The sequence below is a fragment of the Mytilus californianus genome, unplaced genomic scaffold, assembly GCF_021869535.1.
Source record: "Mytilus californianus isolate M0D057914Y unplaced genomic scaffold, xbMytCali1.0.p SCAF_2, whole genome shotgun sequence".
Lineage (NCBI taxonomy): Eukaryota > Metazoa > Mollusca > Bivalvia > Mytilida > Mytilidae > Mytilus > Mytilus californianus.
This window is the reverse complement of record NW_026262668.1, coordinates 59,768,456-59,795,632: the sequence shown is the minus strand read 5'-3', so window position 1 is coordinate 59,795,632 and position 27,177 is coordinate 59,768,456. Positions and strand designations below refer to the sequence as shown.

At 31.5% G+C, this 27,177-nt stretch overlaps 1 protein-coding gene across 1 annotated transcript in view; it reads left to right on the top strand.

Annotated features, from left to right (window-relative positions):
• Nucleotides 1-27,177, top strand: part of LOC127730147 (cyclin-dependent kinase 4-like) — a 42,576-nt gene that overhangs the window by 3,348 nt on the left and 12,051 nt on the right. The window contains exons 2-5 of the mRNA XM_052238352.1: nt 1,785-2,089; nt 20,924-21,059; nt 21,565-21,732; nt 22,122-22,231. Coding sequence (XP_052094312.1) covers nt 1,854-2,089; nt 20,924-21,059; nt 21,565-21,732; nt 22,122-22,231 — 650 coding nt within the window. The 5' untranslated portion in view covers nt 1,785-1,853. The remainder of the gene's footprint in view (nt 1-1,784; nt 2,090-20,923; nt 21,060-21,564; nt 21,733-22,121; nt 22,232-27,177) is intronic.

The following is a 27,177-nucleotide window of genomic DNA, read 5'->3' as shown; positions in this document are numbered from 1 at the left end:
ATGACTTGCGGTCATAAAAAATTTCGAGTACATTTATTATACTCAGAGTCAGAATTCAACCAATCAAAATGCTGGATTTGTATTTCGAGCACAAATTTTGTTCTCAGAGTACTGAGTAAAGTTTCATGACTGAAGGCGGCCTAACTGAAATTTTCAAAGTTATAAGATGCCTATAGTGTAGAGTACCTGTCAAAATTTATAAAATTAGAATGTGGAATTGTGAAATCAGAATCCTATTAAACGTAGTATCACTGACTTTTAGTTGTATTTAAGCATTAATAATCAATCAATGCACCACTGTCCATCACTTGGTATGTTATCTGAGTAAAAACAGATATTCATAAGCCATTTATGGTAAATGGTTGTTCCATTAGCACTGTATGGAAATGCATTAAATATAAAGTTGAGTGAAGAAAATTGCACAAAATGTATGAACATATGAATATTTTAAAATCATTTTCTTGGAAAAACTTGAATATTATTATCAAATTGGGGGAAAAACATGAGTGTAGGTGCGATTGATAATCTCCAATTACTCTTTGATTGTATTTGATCTAAGAATTTATTTTGTGGTATGATAAAATATTTAAATAGATAGTACAGGTATAATATGTGACTAAGATGTGTAACAAAACTTTAGTCATTTTTCAGTATTACTGCTGTTTCACAGCTTAATGACTTGTTTTATGCGAAAATAGCTATGTTTTATTGATTTATTTGGATTGAACCTTAGGAAATTTAAATGCATTGGGCTTAAGAGCCTATTTTGTCCCAAATTGTATATTCTCCTTTTGCATTGTAAATTTGTTTGATCAAAAATATTCTGTAGATCTCCCTGTTTTGGTGGTATCCTTATACCAGGGGTTAGATTTGCTTAACATAATGAAAGGTCCAGGACCATTTGAATTTTTAAGAGAAAGGTCCTCCTTAAAAGGTCCTGTAGAAAGCACCAGTGTAAAGAATTGGAGGTCATTGACTTTTTTAATTCAAAAATGTAAAGTCCCCTACCAGAAAAATCAGGTCCTGGACCTCTGACCTACACTAATTTGAATCCCTGATTCTAGATTTATTTACTAACCTTAACAAGGCTACAACTATAATATCATGAATATTAACATCTTCATTTGACTCATTGACAACCCATCTGAACATGGGTACTATGAGAAATTTTTCACTTGAATACCTACCGACTGGGCAGACTAAATATGATAGACCTCCATGTACATGCATGCATACAATTATTTCTGTGGAAAACTGCTACATGTAGATCACTTGAGCCTCAAGTTTGGCAAGAGTGTTCCTGGCAGTGTTATTCTGATGTCTGTATACCAGATGTATAAAAAAGAAGATGTGGTATGATTGCCAATGAGACAACTCGCCACAAGTGACCAAATGACACAGAAATTAACAGCTATAGGTCACTGTACAGCTTTCAACAATGAGCAAAGCCCATACCGCACAGTCAGCTATAAAAGGACCAGATGTGCCTTTTTGTGTATTTTTATCCAACATCTACGTTAATGGAGAGGAAGTTTAGGTTAATACATTTGTAACTCAAAATCACTAGGTAATCATGAAAAGTTTTCATCAAAAGCCATTTTCACAATGACATACTTTATAAAGGAAATAGTTGTGGTATGATCCCAAATAATGTGGATTGTGGTTGATTTCACTTTCTAGTAATAAACTTTTTATTGTTCATACCTTTTTCTTCCAGTATATCTAAAGACAACATGACATTTTTCACCACAAGAAACTTTAAGTTTTAATATCTTATCTTGTAGGTTTCATCATGTAATTCCATGGCAGCAGAAGAGATGTTGATAAGGTTGCCATGGTAATTGAGGGAAAGGATGTTAGCGATGACCAGTCGAAAAGAAAGATTTGATAACAACAACTATGAGGTGATATCTGTTATTGGAAATGGTGCCTACGGAACTGTGTACAAGGCTCGTGACAAAGAGGGACAACTTGTGGCGATGAAAAAGATTCGAATACAAAATACAGAGGAAGGGATGCCCATGAGCGCAATCAGAGAAATTGCTTTATTAAAACAGCTGGAAAACTATGAACATCCAAACATTGTCAGGTAATTTTTTTGAAAAATTTACAGCTTCTTAAGTCGGCATAGCTTTTGTATTGTTTTTTGACATATACGTTTTGATTTATTGGAAGGAGATGAATTTTGTTATGAATGTATAATCTAGCTATGATAAAATCTTCGGTTAATCAGAAATCAGATTAGTCATTTTAGAAATGGACATTTATAAATTTACTATATAAAAAACATTAAGGACATCATAATATTGATTGTTTATGAGTTGTCTGAACCAAAATTAAGTGGTGCAATTGCAGTCCCAAAATAAACTGAGTAATTTTCAAGTCCTTAAAATATACGAGTTTGAATGGTTGAGGCAAAAGTTGCCTTCTTGCATCACATAATCATTTGACAGAATCATCTAGTAGCTGGACTGACAAGAGAACTGCCTATAGTTTTCAACCTGAAATGTAATTTTTTATGCATTTTTTAACAAAGCTTTTCAATAACTGCCCAATCAAATTCTGAATTTGCAATATTTTTTTTCTATACTAAGAATTAAACTAGTAGTTTTAGATAAGTGTTCAGAAACTGACATATATTCTGAACAAAGAAATCAACATTCATGAATATGTAATGTAAATAAAACTAGTTAACTGTAAATTACAGTTTTATTTTTGAGTACTTTGTCAATTGTAGGCATTTACAAGTAAAAAAATAAATGTTTCCTGAGAGTAAGGTTCAACACATATTTACATCATGCATACATGAGTGATGTAATTGAGTGTACCCATATGTCTTATAATTTTTTAAAGATTTGAAGTACACACAGTACATAGACACAAGATAGAGAAACATTTTACATGCATGTAACAATGCTAGAAAATGTATGAATAATTATATATATTTTTTAATAATCATTTATTATTCATATAACAACATGTGTATCATATAAAGAAATATGTGACATTAAAGTATTCAAAACTAGTGATGACTGATTGTGTATGCTGAGGTCACATATATCATTACTTTTTTAAAGGTTCAAAACATCTGCTGAAATGAAACATTTGTATAGTCTACTGCACAGCTCATGAAAAATGCAAAAGGGCCATAATTTTATTCATAAAGATAATTGTGGTAAAAATGCCTTAATCAGTGGCAGATCCAGAAATTTTCATAAGTGGGGGCCCACTGACTGCCTAAGAGGGGGCCTGCTCCAGTCATTCTTCAGTGATTCCCTATATACCGGTAATCAACCAAATTTTTCCCTCAAAAGGGGGGCCTGGGCCCCCTAAATCCGCCTCTGTTAATGTCAATTCAAGTTGCCATAGGATGACCTCATTTTAAAAACATTTGCAAAATTCTGCATTTTCAGTGTCAAAAGTGTCCATATTAAACACAATGAATAAAAGACGACTTATATTCAAACTGTCAAAAGACTAGGAGTAGATTGTGAACTTTAATTTTCCTGGACGGCTTTTGTGTTAAAAGTCTTAATTTTCTCAAATTCTTGTACAATGTATTTGAAATTTTGGTCTAAGCATTGTACTGAATGAGACCTGCACACATCCTGAAGAAGTTGTTTAGTTTAGTGAAAATTAAAAAGAAAAGTTTTAATTTTCTGTTAAGGGTAAAGTGTTGACAGACCATAGATAATCTGTTTAACACTATTTTCTGAGATCACCACAATGAAGTTGGCTTATGAGGTAATAGTGTTCTCACTCTTCTCAACTGCCAAAAAAAAAGGAGCTTGAAAAGGAAATTACCAAACAATAAGATCAAAGCAAAAATTTTTAAAATATGGATAAAGTTGTTTATGTGAAAAATAGTAAAATTTATATATATGAATGGAAAAGTAGATATATATATATGGTTGGGGATATGATAACCATGAATAATAGGTCACATTACTATGATTCCAAAATTATTTATAATTTGGAAGGTGTGGTGTAGAGAAACTCATGATTAAGTAACAACGAACAATGTGGTTTAAGTTAAAAAAAAAAACATTGATACTCATGCATTGTTTTAATTATGTTAAATATAGATTACCTGGTTGTATGTACATGTATGTTAATTAACTACACTGGTTTAACCATTACTTTTATATCCCACTCTATATTGCATTTGTCTGTTTGCCCTTCCTTTGGTTCATCCAACAAACATTTCTCTGAAGGTACTGCAAATCAGAATGACTTCATATTTGGTAAACATCTTGAAATTGATGGGTTGTAACAAGTTAGCACTTTTCAGTTTTTTTAGACGACCATTTCTTCAAATTTTTTGATGCATTGTAAATGTATGTTGAACAAATTAAGAAAATTTCAACACACATTTCTCCAGTCCTACTTAACAGAATAACTTCATATTTAGTCAGTAGCTTGAAAGTGATGAGTTGTGATTTGTTAGCACTTTTTAGAAGTACTACTGACATGACTGAAGAAAATGTTTGCATAAGTAGTCAGCAGCTTGGTACTGATTTTCAGATCTGCCAGACACCTACTTCCTTTTTCCAATGCTTTAAAATAAGAGCTTGGATATTTATAGCATGACAACAAACATGTGCATTTTTGTTTAATATAAATTTTGATTCAAATAAACATTACATTTAAGTTCTTTCATGATGATGAACCATGGATTTTTTCTCTTAAGGTATAGAACCACTAATTCAGGCCCGAAGTCAGAAAGAACATACAAGAAAGTAGAACATATTTTACACAAAATAGTTGTAAATAAGTAAAATATTTGGGCAATATTTTGGTATCAAATATAAACTTAAGCACTTGGAATCACTGTAGAACCTTTGTTGAAAGTTTCTTTTGAATAATAGAAAAAATATATGAAATTGAAATAGGAGGGCATACCTGTTCCTCAGATTAGAAGTACATTGTACTTGTTTTTGTACTACCAAATTTCAAGGAACCAATGTGATCTTTGCAATTAAAGGTATAATCAATGAATTATAGGTTTTACTCCTTAAAGAGGTCAGTCTGGATTATAATAGAATTGAGAATGTACATGTACAAATGTAAATATTTGTTTCCCAGCATTGTTTTTTAAAGGACTGTTGGAGAAGACATTATTAAGTTGTAAAATTGTGTTGGATCCATTTGTCATATAATTTGAACAATAAAATATGTTTAAACTATAAGTATATGACAAATGGATCCAACACAATTTTACAACTTAGTAATGTCTTCTCCAACAGTCCTTTAAAAAACAATGCTGGGAAACAAATATTTACATTTGTACATGTACATTCTCAATTCTATTCCTTTAAAGAACAATGTCTAAAAAAGTCTAAGCAGATTACTTTGAAATATTAATCATGTGATTTGAAAAGGGAGGTAACTCTGATTTATAGTGACCCAGTTCAACAAGGTCAGACAAATACTGGTGTTCAAACCAATTTATAGATTACTTTTAATGTATTGTAAAGACTTCAAGGTGTGACATGGCAAAATTTAAAACTTAAGTATCATCATACAATACAAAGTCCATTGTTTGTATTTTCAGTTCAGAAAGTTCAAATAAAGGAGAGTTCATGTCATATTTTTTAGCTATAGAAAAAAGTTCTTGTATATTGGATATATATATATATATAAATCAAAGAGTTTTTATAGCGTGTTTGGTTTAACTAAATATTTTCATCTGTGTTATTAGCTCACCTTTCCAAAGGAAATGTGAGCTTTTGCCATCACTTGGCGTTCGTCGTCATCATCGTCATCTGTCATCGTAGTCCAACCGGTGTAAACTATTTCAAACATCTTCTCTGAAACTACTGAACCAATTCCAACCAAACTTAAGCTGAATGATCCTTAGGGTATCTAGAATAAAGTTTGTGTTTTATTTTCTGTTTCCACAAAAAACATGGCTGCCATGGCTAAAAATAGAACATAGGGGTAAAATGCAGTTTTTGGCTTATATCTCAAAAACTAAAGCATTTCGTTTTGATTTCATGATTTCTGATAATTTTAAAACTACTAGTATTTACACTAAGGATTTTTTTTGGCTTATATCTCAAAAACTAAAGCTTTTAGAGCAAATCTGACATGAAATAAAACGTTCATTAGGTCAAGTTCTATCAGCCCTGAAATTTTCAGATGAATCTAACAACCCATTGTTGGGTTGCTGAAACTAAATTGGTAATTTTAAGGAAATTTTGCAGTTTTGGGTTATTATCTTGAATATTATTATAGATAAAGATAAATTGTAAACCACAAAAATGTTCAGCAAAGTAAGATCTACAAATAAGTTTTATATGACCAAAATTGTCAATTGACCCCTTAAGGATCGAGTTATTGTCCTTTAAAGACAATTTTTCACAATTTGTTCATCTAGTTTGCTTACTTTAAAAAATCTTCTCCTTTGAAACTGCTGAAGCTATTTCAGCCAAACTTGGGCTGAATGAGTTTCAGAGTATCTAGTATAAATTTGTATTTTATTTCCTTGTACGTCAAGAAACATAGCCCAGTGGCAGATCCAGAGGGGGGGGTTCCGGGGGTTGGAACCCCCCCTTTTTTTGGACGATCAATGCATTTGAATGGGGACATATAGTTGGAACCCCCCCTTTATCCTGGGTTGGGAACCCCCCCCCCCCCCCCCCCCCCCCCTTTTTAAAATGGCTGGATTAGCCCTGGCTTAAATGGAACATAGGGGTAAAATTCATTTTTTTGCTTTTGAAGAAAATATGACAGATACAAAGAACATTTAAATGGCATTTTTAAGCCCAACATTAATATATATTGACAAGCAAAAATAATCATTGATGAAAGATTTAAGCAAAAAATTACAGGTGAGTAATTCAGGCTCTTGAGAACCTCTTGTTCTCATTTTCAGTTAATCTTCATGAAGCATTTTTAAAATGGAATAATATTAATATTCATTTTATTTTTGAAGGTTAAATTTACAATCATTTTTTTTAAAAACAAAATAAGCTACAAACATGGAATTGGGAGTATATGGTGAACAATGTTCGGCGCTTCAACCTGAATTATAATGAAGTTTATATATGAATGACTCAAATTTCATGGTCCAAGATCAATAAATGAAATTAGCTTTTGGATACTGTGTGTCAGTCGTCCTGAACATGCATGAAATATTTGCCACTTGACATGAAGCATGAAGCAACCAACAATCAATCAATCAGTGTGTCAGTTCACTTCAACAAGAGACATCCTATATTACAGAGGAATACATTTAGAACAAAAAAACCAGCTACATTTCTGCCATAAGTAATACCATTCGTATCTTCATAAAATGCTTTATTGCCTTATGTTTTTTTTTTTACATATATAAGTCCACTAGTACCAAAAAAAAAAGTCACCATGTAACTTCTTATTTAGATGTATCTACATGTTACCTGAACTCTAGAAACTACTTTAACCTCCATCAAAATATGTCAATCACATGTACTAAAAGTAGGTCTTCAAGTGTATGTAGATCTTCATGCTTCATTGACATGTGTGAATATCTTAAAAAATACATGTACTATGTGCACAATTATCTAAATATGGAGACTGTTAGTGTATGGTTTTACGCTAAATGTTGGTCACCATATGCATGACATATTTCATGCTCTATTTACTTTTGTTTGGAATATTATTTGTACTCTAAGAATGCAATGGCTTTTTAACTAGATTAACACCAAATATAGTTCACAGTGACCTACATTTTATGTTCCATTAGATTGTATATATATTGTGCTCCATTTACTTTTGTTTGAAGTATTATTTGTACTCTAAGAATTCAACGGCTTTTTAACTAGATTTACACCCATGTATAGTGGATAAAAAATGACCTATACTTCATGCTCTATTAGTTTGTATTATACCTTATGACTTTTTGGGATAAGAGTTAAATTATAACACATTTACCACATCATCACATGTTTATGACTGAAAATTTGTTATTTTATGTAATTAGAATAATTGTATGTGGCCTTCATCAAAACAAAATGAGTGAATTACAGGGAAAATAAATCAGAACAAAATTTTTAAATTATTGCTTTCTAGATATTTTGTATGATTTGTCCTATGAATATCTAGCCTGCAATTTTTTTTAGAAATCATTACAATGAACTAAGTTCTTCCATATTCCTGAAATATTAACTCTAAACTATACAGCAATACATTATACTACATGTTATAGCTGTCTGAAATCCAGGACAGTTATTTAATATATTAGGCTAATTGCTTTAACTTTTGACTTAATTGCTAGCATCAACAATTTAATTACTCTGATTAGTTAATCTGATTATACTGACCAGGTCACAGTGTGAGGGCAGTTCTTTGTTACTGACCACAGACATGACTAATTTGATGATGAATCTGAGGCCCCAGTGAGGAATAAATTTGTAAAACAAATATAATTCACAATTATTGTTTGTAGTTGTGTCCATTTCATGCATGTGTTACTCCTGTTGATTGATTGAAATGAAGATTATTTACTGCTGAAATACATGTACAAAATGACAAAATAAATCATAGATTAAGTCTTTTCAGAAAGAGGATGTTGGGTCCCATTATAAAATCAAAATAATGAAAAAAATGAAAAACTAGAATTATTCTAGTGAAAAGAATTTCTTGTTTTAGCTCTAACCTGGCCCAAAGGACTTGGCTTCCATCCTCAGAAGAATGTATCTTTTTAGCTCTTACCTATCCCTGAGCTATTCTCATTTCTTTGCTTCAATCATCCATTAACTTTTACAAAAATCTTGTCATCTGAAACTACTTAGCCAATTACAGGAAATATGAAATATTAGGATATTATTAGAATTGGAATTATTTTAGGGAAAATATATTTATGAATTAATTACAAGTAAGTTTCTCTGCTTTCAAAAAAAAAGTTTTAATTTGGATTTGAATAACATTTTTTTAAAACAATGTTCAGATTTCAACAATTTGTGAAAAATGTCCTTCAAAATGATACATTGGACATACAATTAAGAATGTAAAAACCCTTCAAAATATAAACCTGTATAGCTTATATGTTTTTCATTAGTTAAATTCTCCTCTGTGGTCTTGTCTGTATCAACAATGTGAACATCTGTATTTGCTGCTTCTTTGTAAGGCATGCCTCATTTAGGAGTAAGAGCTAAGAATAATCAACCAGAGTCGGATATACGAGTCTTGATAGGGTGATACATGTACATTGTATGTCTTCCTTTTGACTGTTACCTTGCATGGTGAACTAGAATGTCAAAAATCTGGCTCAAAGTGTTGGTTTAGTACAAAGCAATAGTTCATATTCATATCACATTAGCATGTTCTAGTCCTGATGTAATAATTGTCAGTGGACTTTAGACACTAATCCATGCATTAATTGAATATGAGATCTCAAATTATTTTTTCTTTTAAATTAATTTTAATTTAAGAAGTTACTAGATTTATTATAGATAAAACCCAGCCCAAAAGAAAATCTATAATGGGCCTTATATATTTATAGAGGTGTAACAAAATACTTCACTGTACAAATATAGACTTGTTTATATATAGGTCATTTAACACCCACATACTTACAGTAATAGTGAAAGTTTAGGTTATCTTAAAAATGTGATCTTGAATTCTAATGCAGGTATATTAATATGTAAAAAGACAAAACAGCAGATTCATTATTATTCATTTTCCTGGATTATGGATGTTATAATAATGTGAACCATGAATTTGAGGGTTCAACAAAATTCAAATTTTCTATAGACTTAATTGTATGCAGAATTTGTCAAAACCAAGATACCAAGTCCAATGTATCCACTAATTCGCTACTTGAAGAAAAACTCCTATACTAATTCCACAGCTAATTTTTTTTACAAATTCAAGATAGAGAGTTAAACGTTTACTTGAAGATTAGAAGGGCACAATATATGTTTAGTTGCAAATTCATTGTTTTTGTCACATTTCTTTTTTTGTGAAACAGATTGAAATTGTTTGAATAAATCTTAAAAATTACAATGTGGTCATGTCTGAATTGTATGTTGAGAACCATTGTGACAGTCTGATAGATTTCTCGAAAATCGTCTAGATAAACTTATCAATTTCATGTGGGACTTTCCTGATACTTGAAAGTTAAAGTTTACATAATTGGAAGACTCATTATTATAATGAATTTAGGCTTCTAGACTCATACCATATGCATTGGATCAAAAGGCTACTCAATTTCCAAAGTCAAAACCATAAAACTCAAGCTGGATGTGGATAGACAGCAATAGATAGATGTCATTCAACTCCCTTGAGCACTTGACCATTGATGTTCCATTAAGAAAACATATGTAATAGGAAGATAGATTCAAATAGGTGGTATCCTTCCTGATTGTTTACAACCTAATCATTTTGTTTATTTGTCCAGATGTCATACCAGTTATGAAAAATTCATAAGAAATAGCACTGTCATTTTCACTGCATTTAAACAAATAATAATGATAATATTTTTTTTTTTAAATTGTAAGCTTTTGTTTTGTGTCATATACAATGTATATATATACAGTCTTCATATCATATGATCTTTGAAAGTGCAAATAGTTTAAATAAAACATAATATTATTGTTTTGTTTTTTTTAAATAGAAGCTTTTGTTTTGTGTCATTCATACTGTCATATATACGTATATATATGTCTATTTAATATATCTATTTAATATATATATAGTCTTGAAGTAATATGATCTTTGAAAGTGGAAATGGGTAAAAGTTTTAATTGATTCTTCTAATTGTTTAGTTGTTAAAAAGTTACACAGTTTTGATTTGTTTTGTTCTAATTGTAAACTGTAGAAAAAGATACTAGAACAGGTGTACACAAAAGTAGAGCATGATAAAGTGGTATTTTTAATGTCCTATTAGACAATTTAGTTCTACAGTGATCACTAGCTTGTCAACACTGAGGTTGTGATTTCGAACCCTGCTAGTGCTGGTGCTTTCAACTTGATTCTTTATTGACTAGGATTGCTGTTTTTCCTGCCTACAATCAGTAGCTCCCTCCGGGCACTCATGCCGCATCCAAATAATACAAACTGACCGCCATGTTATAGCCAAGAGTGCTTAAAGTGGCGTTAAACACAAACCATAATCAATCAACTTAACCCAACCGCAAGTATAATAAGGGGACGACTATTTGATTTTCTTGGGGGGGGGATGAAAATGAAAAACTTGGTTAGAACTGAAAATAAATGACTTTGCACAAGACAGGATAAAATGAATATTCTGCAACATAGATTGCAGGATAGTTGAGGATACAAATGTGTTCAAAAGTGGAAATAAATTTCCGCAGAAAAAAAAATTAGCTGCTAGCATGGGTAGCATCAGATGAAAATAAATGATAAATCCAGAAAAAATCCTCCTGACCCCACTCAGAATATCAAATGGTGGTCCCCTTATAGGTTTGATATAAAATCAGTCTTATCAGTTGTCTTTTTGAAAAGCAGTACAATATATTACAATTTTAGCAGAAGGACATCATCAATATATGACACATATTTTGGTTGATTTAATTACATTGAGCAGTAATTTAATATTGGGTTTAAATTTCATACTAAAAGATAATCTACATGTAGACCATAATTAATATACAAGGTTCTTAATGAACTGACGTCATATCATTTATAAGTTTGATTAAATTTCCATAATTTTACCGTTGGCAAATACACCTATAGATCAGTTTCAGATTTGGAATCAACTCAAAGGGAATTTACAATTAAGCTTTTTCAAATCTGTCTGACCTTTTTAATAGTAATTTAAAGGTTATTGAATTATCATTAATCCATTATTGGATAATACTTGAACTTTCAACTTTTAAATATATATCATTCTGTAGGTCGAAGCTTATACAGAGAGAACACATCCATCCTTGAAATGGAAGAAATATATTTCACAGCAAGCTTTTTATGGTTACATCATTTATAAAGCAAACAATAATAAGGGCTTTAGTCCAACTGGTGCAAGAGGGCAATCTGAGCTTGCAGTAAGATGTGAGATTTTGCTCCCTGTAAAAGGCCTCATTGTGACTTCTGAGTCCAAGAGCAGCCATAAAAGAGCTGTTCCTTTGATTTAGATTTTGTAAATTGTATGCATGGAATTAGTCATGAATTAATACACCTTAACTGTTCTTTTCCATTTAGAAATCTTCTTTTGGTTCTTAAACTTATGGATGTTGCTACATCCTTTTGTCATGCCTTTTTTGGATAAACATTGATTCTTTTATTATGCCCCACCTACGATAGTAGAGTGGCATTATGTTTTTCGGTCTGTGTGTCTGTTTGTTCGTCTGTCCATTTGTCTGTCCGTCCGTCTGTCCCGCTTCAGGTTAAAGTTTTTGGTCAAGGTAGTTTTTGATGAAGTTGAAGTCCAATCAACTTGAAACTTAGTACACATGTTCCCTATGATATGATCTTTCTAATTTTAATGTCAAATTAGAGTTTTGACCCCAATTTCACAGTCCACTGAACATAGAAAATGATAGTACGAGTGGGGCACAGGTACTATGGACACATTTTTGTTTACACTTAAATGTTATAACGTGACTAAAATGTTTCATTAATTTAAGCTGGGAACCTTACTCCATTATTCTAGTATTTTAAGTCAGGAACTTTACCAATTTTGTTTTTTTCTTAATATTTCATCTAGGAATGTGGTTTAGACAGATCTCTGAAGTTTCTGTTGAATCTTTGCAAATTTGTAAAGAGTTATGGTGAATTAGAGTGTAATGCAGTTTGGGGTATCTGTGATCTCTAGTTCCATTGACATTTCCACCATATCTTTCATTCATATAGAAACAGGCATTTAGTAGTTAGAACAAAGAGTGGTCGACTTGTAGTCAGAATAATGTGTCCGGGTAGGGTGACATGTATTCTTGCCCAGACTGTTACCTTGTAAACTTAAGCTCCTTAAAAGTCCTGCTCAACATATCCTTCAAGTAAAAAGCAGAGTTCATATTTATATCACAATAACATGCTCTCGTCCTGACTATGCATTTCATTTTTGCATGGTACGTCAAACAGCTCTCCACCAGCATTCAACAAGAAATAAAAACCATGACCTACATTTTACAATTTTTGAAATTTAAATCAATTTGCCCACTAAGTTTTGTACCATGAGTACCACTTTTGAGCTAATTGTCCCCCGCATAACGCATTGGGGGGGACATGGAAAGTCTGTCCTTCCATGTGTCGTACCTTTCGTGTGTCCGTCTGTTATAGTTAGAGCTCTCACAGGTACAATTCTTGCCAGATTTTTATAAAACTTATACTATAGGTTAATATCAGCAATATCCGGACAAGTTCTATAACTTTTTTTAAGGGGGATAAGCTCCTTGGAAATATCAAATTTATGGAAAATGGCCTTGTTATCGCTCTATTGGATACAATTCTTGCCAGATTTTTATTAAACTTATACTATAGGTTACTATCAGCAATATCTCGAACAAGTTATATAATGGTGGACGATCGACTCTTTTTAAAAGAGTTATGCCCCTTGGAAATATTAAATTTATGGAAAATGGCCTTGTTAGCGCTTTCACTGGTAAAATTCTTGCCAGATTTTTATAAAAATTATACTATAGGCTAATATCAGCAATATCTTGGACAAGTATTATTATGGTAGAAGATCGACTTTTTTAAAAGAGTTATGACCCTTAGAAATATTAAATTTATGGAAAATGGCCTCGTTAGCGCTCTCACAGGTACAATTCTGGCCAGATTTTTATGAAACTTATACTATAGGTTAATATTAGCAATATCTTGGACAAGTTTTATAACGGTGGACGATCAACTTTTTTTAAAAGAGTTATGACTCTTGGAAATATTAAATTTATGGAAAATGGCCTCGTTAGAGCTCTCACGGGTACAATTCTTGGCATATTTTAAAAAAACTTATACTATAGGTTAATATCAGCAATATCTTGGACAAGTTCTTTTGTATGCAGTTGTATTAGCACTGGCACATCTCATTTCCATGGAGATTATTTGGCCCTGCCCCCTCCGTCATGGACTTTGAAACTTTTGCTTAGTTTACATGTATTAGTTTGTGATTAGGTCAGTTTATGGGGAACCACTAGTGGTAAGTAAATGATATTTGGTATGCAAATTTATTGGCATTTGCAAGTCTCGTTTCCATGGAGATTATATAGCTCCACCCCCTCATCATGGTTCATTGACTTTGAAACTTTTACATAGTTTACAAGTCAATGTTTGTGTTTAGGTTTGTTGAAACAGAACGACTTAAGATAAGTCTATGGTATTTAGTATGCAGTTGTTTTAGCATTGGCACATCTCATCTCCATGGAGATTGTTTTGCCATTTACATTCAGTCATGGTTAATTTACTTTGAATATTTGCATAACTTACATGTTAAAGTATTGCTATTTTAATTTCAACATTTGCATTATCAAAAGTACAAAAAGGCGAGACATATCTCTGTGTGAACAGTTTATTTAGTATGTGAGTTAACCATGATGAGTTACAGATCAAGTTTAAAGTTTCGTTCCGCTCTGCTGATTTATGCCGAAATTACAGGTTTGGGACTTTGAAAATTGTTGAAAATCACAGTCATACTGACTTTTTTTCTATACGCCTTCAGATTTTGCACTGATTTTTGATATGTTAGTTTACCATGATGAGTTACAGATCAAGATTATGTTTTGTTCCGCTATGCTGATTTTCATGTCGTTTCAACACATCTTGTTAGATCTGCAGTACATCCACTTCCTGTTGACAGATAGTTTGAAATTTTACTACTCATTGATCAAGGAAATTTTTCATCAAACTAGTATTGGTCATGAGAGCTGGATACTATCCATGCATGTTTGTGTCCACAAACAGGGCCATTCCTGTCATTCCGACACATCTAGTTTAGTTATTGCCCCTGGATAGATAAAATATGTGCAAGGAGGGAACATCGGAACTCTGTTCTTTTATTTATGTTAGAAATACCTGATGTTTTCTCAAATTTTAATCAGATGTAGTGGATACATCCTGCTTTAAACAAAAAAAAAATCCTAATTTTTAGTTTTTTTTAATAATTTTCTGAATTAAAGTTGACAATGCAAGGTAAATTTGCACACTCCTATTGTGACTAGCATAATATAAAACCTTGGTATTTGACAGAAAGAAATGAAATGCATTGAGGACAGTTAATTTTTCTAGTAGGAGAATTTCTTAAATAAGGCATACCATAAATATATATATTTCTCAAGTTAGCTTTCACTTTCTTTAGTATGAATGGTATATAAATACATAAGTTGATATAAATATATATACTATAGTGAATATGAATTTAACCTGAAGGCTGTACTATTATTTCCAAAGAATTTACGATATATTTACTCATGTAGATAATATACAAAGATCCCTTTAAAAGAATGTATGTATACATATTATCCACTATAATGTCAGTGCTAAGCTACCATGCATTCATTGCCATTTTTAATTCTGAATAAATGATCCACTTTAGGGAGATTACGACAGTCTACCAGTTTAAAAAGATTCTTATTCTATATATTAAGGTCAATTAAAATGTTATAGGTACAGAATATGTGATAGAATAGTGATAAGTTATTGCTGATCAAACAGAAATCACTGAATCACGATTTAAGATGACACAGTTGGCATGATTCAATTTAATATTGTAAATATTTGAAAGGGGTGAAGACAACAAGTTAGCAAATAGAATGCATTGATAAAATGTGCCAATGTACTTCTTATGCTGTTGGAATGACTTATACACTTTCAGGTAGAAATATTCCGCTGAAAGTTAAAACATTTGGCCTGACTTAGCACATTTACATACATGTACAAAATGTGAACTGAAAAGGCTCCTGAAAGAGTTGTTTCTAATGAATAAGAAGATCTGGGATCATGTGGTAGTGGTTAAGTTCATAGTACACTAAGTCTCAATTATCGTAGAGATGAATCTTAAGGAATACTAATTTTCTGGATCACAGATTGAAAGAGTAATGGATAGTTTTAAAAAAGTGAATGAATTTCTCAACAGCTTGCACAGGCACTTGTCTCAGAAAAAAAATTACCTATATACCTTAATATAACACGTGTTATATTAAGGTATATAGGGGAAAAAAATTCTGAGACAAGTGCCTGTGACAGCTTGCCATAATCAGAGTTCTCAAAATCTTTTTTTCCTGGTGTTCCTTGAAGAAAATCTGCTGGTTCTCACTATTATTTCTATTGCAAAATACCAAAATTGTGTCAGTCCTTTGCAAAATTTGGTGGTCAAAACCTTCAGACTACCACTTTTGGAGAACTCTGCCTAGAAGTTCACATAATCCACAAGGAGAAGATGATGTCTGTTGAGTTATTTTTTTTTGTCATTGGGTTGCATCTTGGTTGACATATATACTGCAGATCTGCTTTTATTCACAATTTACTGTCTTTATTAAGGATTTTCATCATTAACGTCTGAGGGGACAACAGTTAATATGATATTGCTGATTATCTATCCCTTCTTTACATAAGGCAGCTGATTATTTTATAGAAATAACAAAATTTACTGACTGAAACTATTTATATAAATTAAATGTTACAGAAAAAGCCCTATTTAGTACCCAGGATACTTGTTTTAAATGAAGATAACAATACTAAATGGGAAGTATTTTAATGAGTGTTTTCCTGTAGTCAACAGAAGTAATGATAATACGACGGAATATTGTATAACTTATAAGACAATGGATAGGGTAATTTGGGTCACGTAAGAGATTATTACATACAGGGAATATTTCTAGGATAACGCATTTAGTCAAATAGGACACTTTAATTATTAGATATAGGGAATGTTCCTAGTTCAATGCATAAGTTGAAATAAGATGCTGTAGATATAAATCTATTGGCTAATAAAAGATCATGTGGTGTGAATTAATTCAGATATTTTCATCCAAATGAGCAGGGCTGGTGAATAACCTTGACAAATTGTATCTTCCGGTGAATAATGAATAACCCTATTATTCACTGCTGGTGAATAGCCCTATCATATAACCACCGTCAAAGCCAAATTGAATGTCAATATTTGTTCGAAATAATAAAACAGTTACAGCCCTATGAGTCGGGAGATATCCAAAATTATCAACCATGCTAAGGGTTGACATTTTTTATATCCCCCTCGGCAGAGGGCCGTTATTGTATATTATATACAAAGAGTGTTCCTAAGACAGTGAATTGTGTCAAATAAGATACTATAGGTAATACTATTAGACGCAGTAAATCAGAGGTCAAGAATTTATAGATAATAGGAGGGTCTCATTGATTTATAAATGTCTTGTTCAAGTAATCATGTTTTTGAAAAGTTTTAGATGCATGATAGTTCAAAAATTTCTAATCTGCCTTTGATTTTTCATATAATAACATTAACATTACATGTACCAATTTTTCTGCACCAGATATACATTTCAACAGTAAATGTCCCTTTAGTGATGCTCAAGGCCAAAATAACTTATTATAAAATGAAGAGCTTATAAACCAAATAGAACAAGAAGTATAGCCAAAGCTGGCAAGGAATCAGAGCTTTGCATGAAGGAGATATAATTCTGAATTTCAAATGATTTCCAAAATTGTGTTCATATCTGTAGAATTTTAAACATGATCTCTTGCCTTTGACACTTTTTTTAACAGAAGATGGTATTATTTTGTTAATAATTTGCCTGGTTAGTTTAAGTGTATGATTATCAGAAGCATTTAATATATATATATTCATAATTAAAACTGAAAATTCAGAAATTATTGTGATTTTTGAAGAATGGACAAAAATGCAAGTCTAATTATTGCAATTTCAGAAAAATTTGTATACAGATATATGTATCAGTTATCAGAATGCGAGTTCTCATTATTGCAAATCTATATACTCACCAAGTTGCATTAGTATGAACCTCCCAATAATTTCTGAATTTACAGTAGTCTTAGTATTTCAGGATATTTTTTACAATCTTTTATTCCCTTTTTAAGATATGATTTTGTATTCATAGAGCTGCATCTGTCATAAGAATATCCTGCATTTAAAATGTGCTTAGATCTAGCCATGAAAACTGCATATCCAAAAAGACTTTGAGATGTCCCCTGTTTAAATGCCTCTGAAAAATGTAATTAAGTCAGATGAATACTCTCACAAATTTAATAGTTCTATTAAAAGTCGAGTTATTTCAGTTTATTATAACTAAAAATTCATTTAACAAGTTGGAACCTGAAAAAATCTTTTTGAAAGAACTTTATTATATGAATTTTTGTCACGTAAGATTGTAATTTAAATGAAATTATTTGAATTCTCCCTTTTAAATTTCAACCTACACCAAATTTCATTCATATTTTAGAAATTCTTGCAGGTTCTTTTAAAGTCAATGCTACAAACATTTTAAATGGCTTTCTCTTGGTCATGAATATCATTTACCTACAAGTATTGATTTAAATTTTGTTTGCTTATTTTCTATATATGTAATAGGTAAATCTATGTAGCTAACCTGATTAGATAGATCAATAGATTTCTACCTGATTGGGCTGTTCCAATCAAATCCAGTAAAGGGGGGTCAGGTTATGTATTATGTTAGTTTAGCTTAGTATAACATACAGTATTTATCGATTATTTTTAAACACATTTTTTTGCTTTTCTGTTACTTTTAAAAAGTGTAGTAAGAATGTCAGCTTCCTGCTTATGTTGTGAAAACTCTTTAGGTCTCAGTATTTTTGATTTATAAGATGTTTGGCCAGATTGGACCAAGTCTAAAGGTGTAATACCACCATTGATTTTCCCCTATTAGTCTTTGTTAAATTTGCACTTTTCAAAAAATTGTGCAGAATTTATCTTTGTTTCAAATAAAGAAATACTTGGCATGAGTAAAGTTTGATCCTGTCCAGTACTATAGAAAAAATTTCACATAACATTTCATTGCATATAAGAAAATACCCATCACTGGAAGTTAACCAATCAAATTTTCCCCCTTTTTTAACCTGTGTACAAGCTTTAGTAACCATGTAACCTCAAGTTTCCAAAATATTCTATAGAAACCCCAAATAAAAAAATAATGGTGCTTTGAAATACCCAAGATATATGTTTATGACCCAGAAATGTTTTATTGCAATGAAATGTAGGATCAATTACCTACAACTGTCAAATTCAAGGGAATATTTTTTTTCGACCTATTTTCGTATGCAACCGGATGTGACGTACTATGATTTGGTGGTATTACACCTAAAGAAGACTTTTTTGTTAAATAAACTGAATGTGACTTTTTTCCTTTGTAATACTGGTTATTTCAAGCATTCCTGTCAAGTTTTGTCATAATCAGTTCAATAGTTTGAGAAAAATCTAGTATAATGTAAGACGACATCTACAGCGTTTTGAGCTAAATTTCTTCGAAAAATCCAAACCAAGCCGCATCATGATAGAATATAGTGTGGACCAATAAATGATCAAATATTTATCTCATCTGCCTACAAACAGTTGAATATGATACAAAAGATGACTTTAGGATGATAAATACTACTAATGGACCTCTTTGTCTTCTTTATAAGGTCTCTTTTGGTCCATTTATACCTCTCATTTCCTCAAAATTTCTACTTTATAGGCCAATAAATAAAAATTTTGGGGTAACTTTCACTCATTTATGATAGAAATGTTATAATAAATGATTAATTGAAGTATTCAAGCTGAATGAACTATCCGTATAAAGGTTTACTGTCTCCAAGGAGGTTTCCATAAGTCCTTACGTAAAACTTAAATTTACGCCGCGTTCCAGAGAGGGACATAAAAAGCTTCTCTTTTGGTGAATAATTTGTTGTTACTGCTTTAAAAATAATTTCATTTACTTAAAACTATATATTTATGAAAGTATTTCTTAGGAAAAATTTTCTAGTATAGCAGAATATAAGAAAAAAGGAGAAAAAGCTCCCCAAAACTCTAAGTATGGCTTATTCTGTCAACTAATATTCATGGTAAAGTCCTATTTCAAGGAAATTTTCTCATAAAATGTGTTTTGGAGACTCAATCCACTCAGAATATTTCATTATTAGTAATATTTCACTTAAATAGCAAGAAATTTTAACACATGAGAGTACTCACAAGGTCAAAGGTGCATGTACAGCTTCCCATATTAGGTGTAATACCACCATTGATTTTCCCCTATTAGTCTTTGTTAAATTTGCACTTTTCAAAAAATTGTGCAGAATTTATCTTTGTTTCAAATAAAGAAATACTTGGCATGAGTAAAGTTTGATTCTGTCCAGTACTATAGAAAAAATTTCACATAACATTTCATTGCATATAAGAAAATACCCATCACTGGAAGTTAACCAATCAAATTTTCCCCCTTTTTTAACCTGTGTACAAGCTTTAGTAACCATGTAACCTCAAGTTTCCAAAATATTCTATAGAAACCCCAAATAAAAAAATAATGGTGCTTTGAAATACCCAAGATATATGTTTATGACCCAGAAATGTTTTATTGCAATGAAATGTAGGATCAATTACCTACAACTGTCAAATTCAAGGGAATATTTTTTTTCGACCTATTTTCGTATGCAACCGGATGTGACGTACTATGATTTGGTGGTATTACACCTAAAACCAGCTTATAGTATGGTATGTTGGGCAGGTGGGCAGGCTGGCAAATGGGAGGGCAGGGAAAAGTGGGTACCTAATTTGTGTAATCAACTCTTCCTATAGTTTTCAACCCGGATCCTGGAATTTTCTCAGGAAGATTGCACTTTTGTTGAAGTTTACAGTGCACCTACTATTACGGAATTGTTTGAGGAATTTGTTTCTCATTTTTAAAGACTTGGGAACTTAGACTGAAGGTTCACACATATATTGTATACAGAATCAAGAAATAATGTTTTGCAACTTTCAATCTTTATCATTATGGCTTTAAAACAAATGTAAAAGATATATAAAACATCTTTTTTTCAGATTTCTTGATGTGAAACATACAAATCAAACTGCAAATGAAATTCGTCTCAACTTGGTATTTGAATTCATAGACCAGGATTTGGCAGCCTATTTAGAAAGATGTCCATCACCAGGACTAGGGCCAGACAGAATCAGAGTAAGTATTATAAAAATCAGATCAGTGTTTGCTACAAATACAGATACTTTCTTTAGAGAAAAATAATTGTGTCATTGTATTTTTAGATCATTGTTCCATATGGTTGATCAAAGTATGTATCTAACTGTAATGTAATAAAGTTATTAGACTACATATTTAGATAGAGAGCTTTACAGGACTTGACTGGAAAAAAAATATTTCAAATCATTCTTGTTCACAAAAATAAAAGCAGTGTGCCCCCACCAAAAAAAAACCTGAAACACCCAAATATGAATTTAATAATTTATACAAAAATCTCTTAATATTTGGTAAGATATGCTGGATCCTTAAAAAGCCTACAGGAATGGTAGAAAATAGTTTGGTGTGGGGGCCAATGAAAGTAGTAAAGCAAGAAAATTTTTTGTTCATTTGTTCATTTTTTTCAGAAAAAAAAACCCTTTTCTTTTTAATAAAAAAAAATGTCTATGAGAGGTAATGTAATTTATTAATATTCTCTGTATTTCAGGACTTAATGTATCAGTTATTAAATGGTGTAGACTTTCTCCATGCTCATCGAATTGTACATCGAGACTTAAAGCCACAGAACATACTTATAACAAGAAATGGGCAGTTAAAACTTGCTGATTTTGGACTTGCTAGAGTTTACGGGTTTCAGATGGCTCTTACTTCAGTGGTTAGTGGGCTAATCATTGTTAAGCATTAAACAATATTTAGCTAAATATTTGCAGGTACTGAAAAAAAATGGCAAACTGCTGCTTCCATGACATAGTCCAAGTTCACATGCTTAAAATCATTCTTAGTCTATCCGATCAAATCAAACTTTACATGTAACTTCCTAAAAAACAACGACCGGTTAGATGCAAACAATCTGCTTTTTAACTGAAGAGTTGAAAAGGTGTTTGTGATGGATAGAATGTTAGAAATTAATTATTTGTAAGCATAAAAGAAGCTCATCTTCCTTTCCCCATCCTTATCTTCTTTTATTAAATCTTTCAACTACTGTTTTAATCATTAGATCTTTGATGTCTTGAAATTGAAGTTAACAAAGCTTATGAATTTCAGGTAGTAACACTATGGTATAGGGCTCCAGAGGTAATTTTACAAGCATCCTATGCCACTCCTGTAGATTTATGGAGCTGTGGATGTATTTTTGCAGAACTTTTTATCAGAAGGTATGTAGCAAGTGTACTTATGCTTTTACATTGATTTGGAACAATATAATAGAAAGATACCAATGGGACATTTAAACTCATAAGTCAAAAACAAAGTGACAATGGCAAAAAAAACAAAACAACTAAAGACAAAGAACAGTATACAGAACACGACATTGAAAACTAAAGACTGAGCAACACTAACCCCATTAAGGGGGCTCGCGGGTTCAAATTTTCGCGCCAACTGCGCAGGAAGTTGCGCATCGATATCGGAAGTCATCCTATTGTCGTTATTGTCAATAATAATTAATTTTGATTATTATAAATAATCTATTTGATTTAAATATATAACAAAAGAATGTTGTTATCGAAAACTGTAATTCTAGAATTTTACAAACAAATTTATTGCTATTTTCATTGTTGCAAATGCACTTCCGTTTTGTGGTAATGGCATGTTCTTGCCGGAGAAGATAAACACAAGATAAATCACAATAATCGAACACGTGGGCTGCTTTTCATGAATACTGAAACAAAGATCGAAAATATTAGAACACGATCTTCATTTTAGTAGCTTATTAAGCAGTTTCACATTTGTTTTACACTAGAAAAGGACCCAGAAATATGCGTAAAATGTATGTAATATTTTGTAAACAAACGGAATATAAATGTAAGTTATTCTTCTTTAAGTTTCTACCGATGCGATCCTTCGTTTATTGAAGATATATTTTACATCGTGTTCGAATGATCCCAGCACAAGAATGATTCACGACCGTAAAATCATTTGAAAGTTATTTTTTAACGGAAATGGGGAAAAAAAAGCAAAAAACAGGGACAAACATTAATGTGTATTATAAATTATATAAAATTTAGAATGGAAACGGGGAAAATTACATGTCAGGACAACAATCCGACCAAATAGCAGAAGATGACCTGTGGCCACTATGAGTATAATGGTTCTTCAACACAGCGAGGAAATCCAGCCCCTGGAGGCTGGGTCCAGCTAGCCCCTAAACAATAATGTATTGTCCAGGGAAAATGGACGTCACACTTAACGCCAAAACATATAAATGAACCAAAAATTAAAATACATACAAGACTAAAAAAGACTAGAATTTCACGACTTGGGACAGGGTGAGGCGCAAACAATATTTCAGCGAGGTTAAACATGTTTTGTCAGATGTTAACCCTCCGGCTCCACTGTCTGTAACCAATGTGGAATAAGCAAAAACACAGCAATACCCACACTAAAATGAGTGATGCTCATTGTACAATATACTTGTGGTAAATGTTATGACACATTTTTTACAGACCACTTAGGGTCCAGGAGTCGTTTTCACATTAACATGGTTAATCTTACAACTAAGATCGATAGTACAATGTAATTCATGGTGTGTTGACTAAATCACCATTTATTTGCAACTTGGCAGTTGTGTTATATATAAAAAAGAAGATGTGGTATGATTGCCAATGAGACAACTCTCCACAAGACCAAATGACACAGAAATAAACAACTATAGGTCACCGTACGACCTTCAACAATGAGTAAAGCCCATACCACATATATAAAGTCAGCTATAAAAGGCCCCGGAATGACAAATGTAAAACAATTCAAACGAGAAAACTAACGGCCTAATCTATGTACAAAAAATGAACCAATAACAAAAATGTGACACATCAACAAACGACAACCACTGAATTACAGGCTCCTGACTTGGGACAGGCACATACATACAGAATGTTGTCTACATCAGACACCATAAGTAAATTAATACTAATGACTATTTGACTTTTCGGGGGAAAAGGCAGGAGTTTCTTTTGCAAACAGAATTTTCATTTACTCTGTTGTTAGTTTAGATTATTAGTCCCCTACCGACGAAGTCGAATGGGACTTTTGGTTTGCACTCTGTCAGTCTGTCTGTCTGTCCATCCATCAGTAACCCCACCACCCTCTTTTTCTAAAATTCTGGGTCCCTCCTGTAGATTATTCATGTAAAACTTGGCACATATCATACTGTGTTGATTATTTAATGATAACATAGATAAGGTTAGGTGCATATTGAACTATATATTTCAAACAATTTACTGTTGTATTAAAATTTTGTTCTCTTTGTTAAATATTATGTCAAATGTCTTAATTAATAAAGTTATATCAGTATGTGTTTTGCTAGAACAGTACACTTTTCATGGACAGAATTAAAAAGTTAGATTAATTCAAAGCGGGCTATGCTTATAAATTAGTTGGAATTGAAAAAGGGAGGTACATGTAATAGTTCTTATAATTATTTTCAAAGTGGCAGAATGTAAAAGGTTATTCAGGTTATTTCATTGATTCGTTACTTTTATAATTTCTTTATTACATACAAATGAATGTACATTTTTTGTATTTTTTAACATATGGGAAGTGAACGGCCATACTTTGAGTTAGAGCTGGTAGATATTCTATGATTTTAATATATATGTTTGCCTAAAAGTAGAACATTATATAAAAAAAAAGATGTGGTATGATATCCAATAAAACAAAAGAACAAATGACACAGAAATTAACAACAATATGTCACTGTACCGCATTCGACAATGAGCAAAGCCCATACCACATAGTCAGCTTTGAAAGGCCTGTAAAAATTTAATTGAGAAGGTGCAAGTCTAGTGTGTTTTTTTATATTTTCATTTACCAGGTATTGTCTGAAAGAAATGCAGGTAACAAAATGTTACAAATATGTTTCTAGGATTTCGAAAAAAGGAGCAAAAGCCTTCCCAAACTAGGCAACGGTTGAAGTGGGACATGTAAAAAGGCTATGAATTAACCATATATGTACATCCCCTAAATCCACCTCTTTAAAATAATGGAATAATTTTATTTTCAAACTGAATAGACATTTTTTATAGACTTTGCATGACCTTAGACATGTTAGAGTAGGCCTGGGAATTATAAAAGAGTTGACAAAGTAAATATACAATCTTTATTAAAGACAATACTGATATATCCATTTTATTCATGTAGCTTAGGTAGTTTATTTTTTACATTAATTTATTTAACAATGTTAAATGCCCTAATATATTATGTAGCATGTATGTAAAGCAATTGAAGAATCATTCAGTGTATCAAGGATTCAAGATTTATTACATTTATTCAAAATTTAAATTAATGTGTGTCTGAAAAATAAAAGATTATCCAAAGAAGGTGGCTTTACATGCATGATGCATGACATTAAATTGGTTTTTTTTTCTACCAATTTAAAATTTTTAAAGTTTTTTAATTCTTCCACATGAGTATAAAACGTGCTTGGCCATGTATAATTGAATAGAAAAAAAACGACAGTGCAAGGACTGTATAGCCAGTCAAGGTCTTCAAAACTCCCATCATCATCATGATTGAAAAAAGTTATTTGAACAAGGAATTATTTGAATCTGGAATAATTTTGAATTCTGGAAAATTGATGAGAAATATATGATGAAAACTAACCCAACTAAATAGGGTTAGCCATGCGCGCATGGCTAAGGTGGGTTAGTTAGTTCATACTGAAATGATAGTGAAAGTAAAATTAACCTTAGCCATGCACGCATGGCTAACCCTATTTAGTTGGGTTAGTTTTCATCATACATTTCTAATCAATTTTCCAGAATTCAAAATTATTCCAGATTCAAATAATTCCTTGTTTTTGGTCAATTTAGGCAATAACGCATATTTACACATAAAAATTATTACAGAAGCTATAGGAAATAGATTGTTTTTGCATAAATTAAGAAGTACAATGTATGCTAATGCAATATATTTTTCAATTTTTAGTGGAAAACTTGCATGTAATTTTAGTCCCAATTGTTATACACATGTTCATTGTATTTGGTGAACTTACTATCCTACCAAAGAAAATAAAGGTAGTATATGAAATGAAACAGGTACACTTATCAAAATAATTTACTGTTGAGAACTTTATAAATCTCAAAAATACTGTTTTAGCATAAAAAAACATGTGTGCATTTAAGTTAATTGTAAGAGGGAGGAAAAGGGGTGGGGGGGGGGGGGGGGGGGTAGACAGGTATTTGCATAACTGATTATACAGAGAACAGGATTTTTAAAAACTGGCACACTTTGAAAAGAAAATCATAAGGTTATATGAATAGAATAAATCTGTGAAGTTGGTCTGCTACTAATCAAACCATGCAATTCAACACTTTTAAATTAGTTATTTTTTGGGGGGAATTTATTGAATCTAAATAAGTAATTTATGGGAACTGAAATTTGATCATAAATGAGTACTTTTGTCACAATACTGCATGTTGTTATTTATATTTATTTGAAAAAGTTACCAAGATTGGAATTTATTATGCCCTGCCACAAATGTGGATGGATTATATAGATTGATACTAGTATACCTTTGTCAGTCCATAAGTATGTACATCCCTTTCCAGTAAAGTTTTGCATTTATTTCTATTTCTCAGTATTTAATGGTAATATATCAGTGATATTTTTTCTCCACAGACATCTTGTATACTAGTAATGCTAGTAGTACTATACATTACTTGAGTCACTATGACCTACATTTATTGCTTTTGTGTCTTTGGTTAAGTCTTGTGTTTAGGTTCATTTCACAGAAACCTATTGTGATATATCATCACTACTGTATTCTTAAATGATACCACACAGGTCATCAACAATTTGATTACTGTGACCTACATTTAATGGCAGGACATCCTGTGTCTTATAGACACATTTTCTGTTTAATACAAATCTAATAACACACTATTTAAACTGAAATTTTTTATGTATGTAATTTCAAAAGAATAAAACGGATAAATTGACAGATATATAAAAAAAGGATTATATGGCAGGTGTATCAGGTTCAACTATCTCATGTGTTAATGTTTATACATAAACAAGTACTAGGAAATGAAAGAAGAATTTGTCTATGTCAAACTAAGATATGCTCCTGTAATAATTCCATTATACAACAAACATAGAAGCTGTC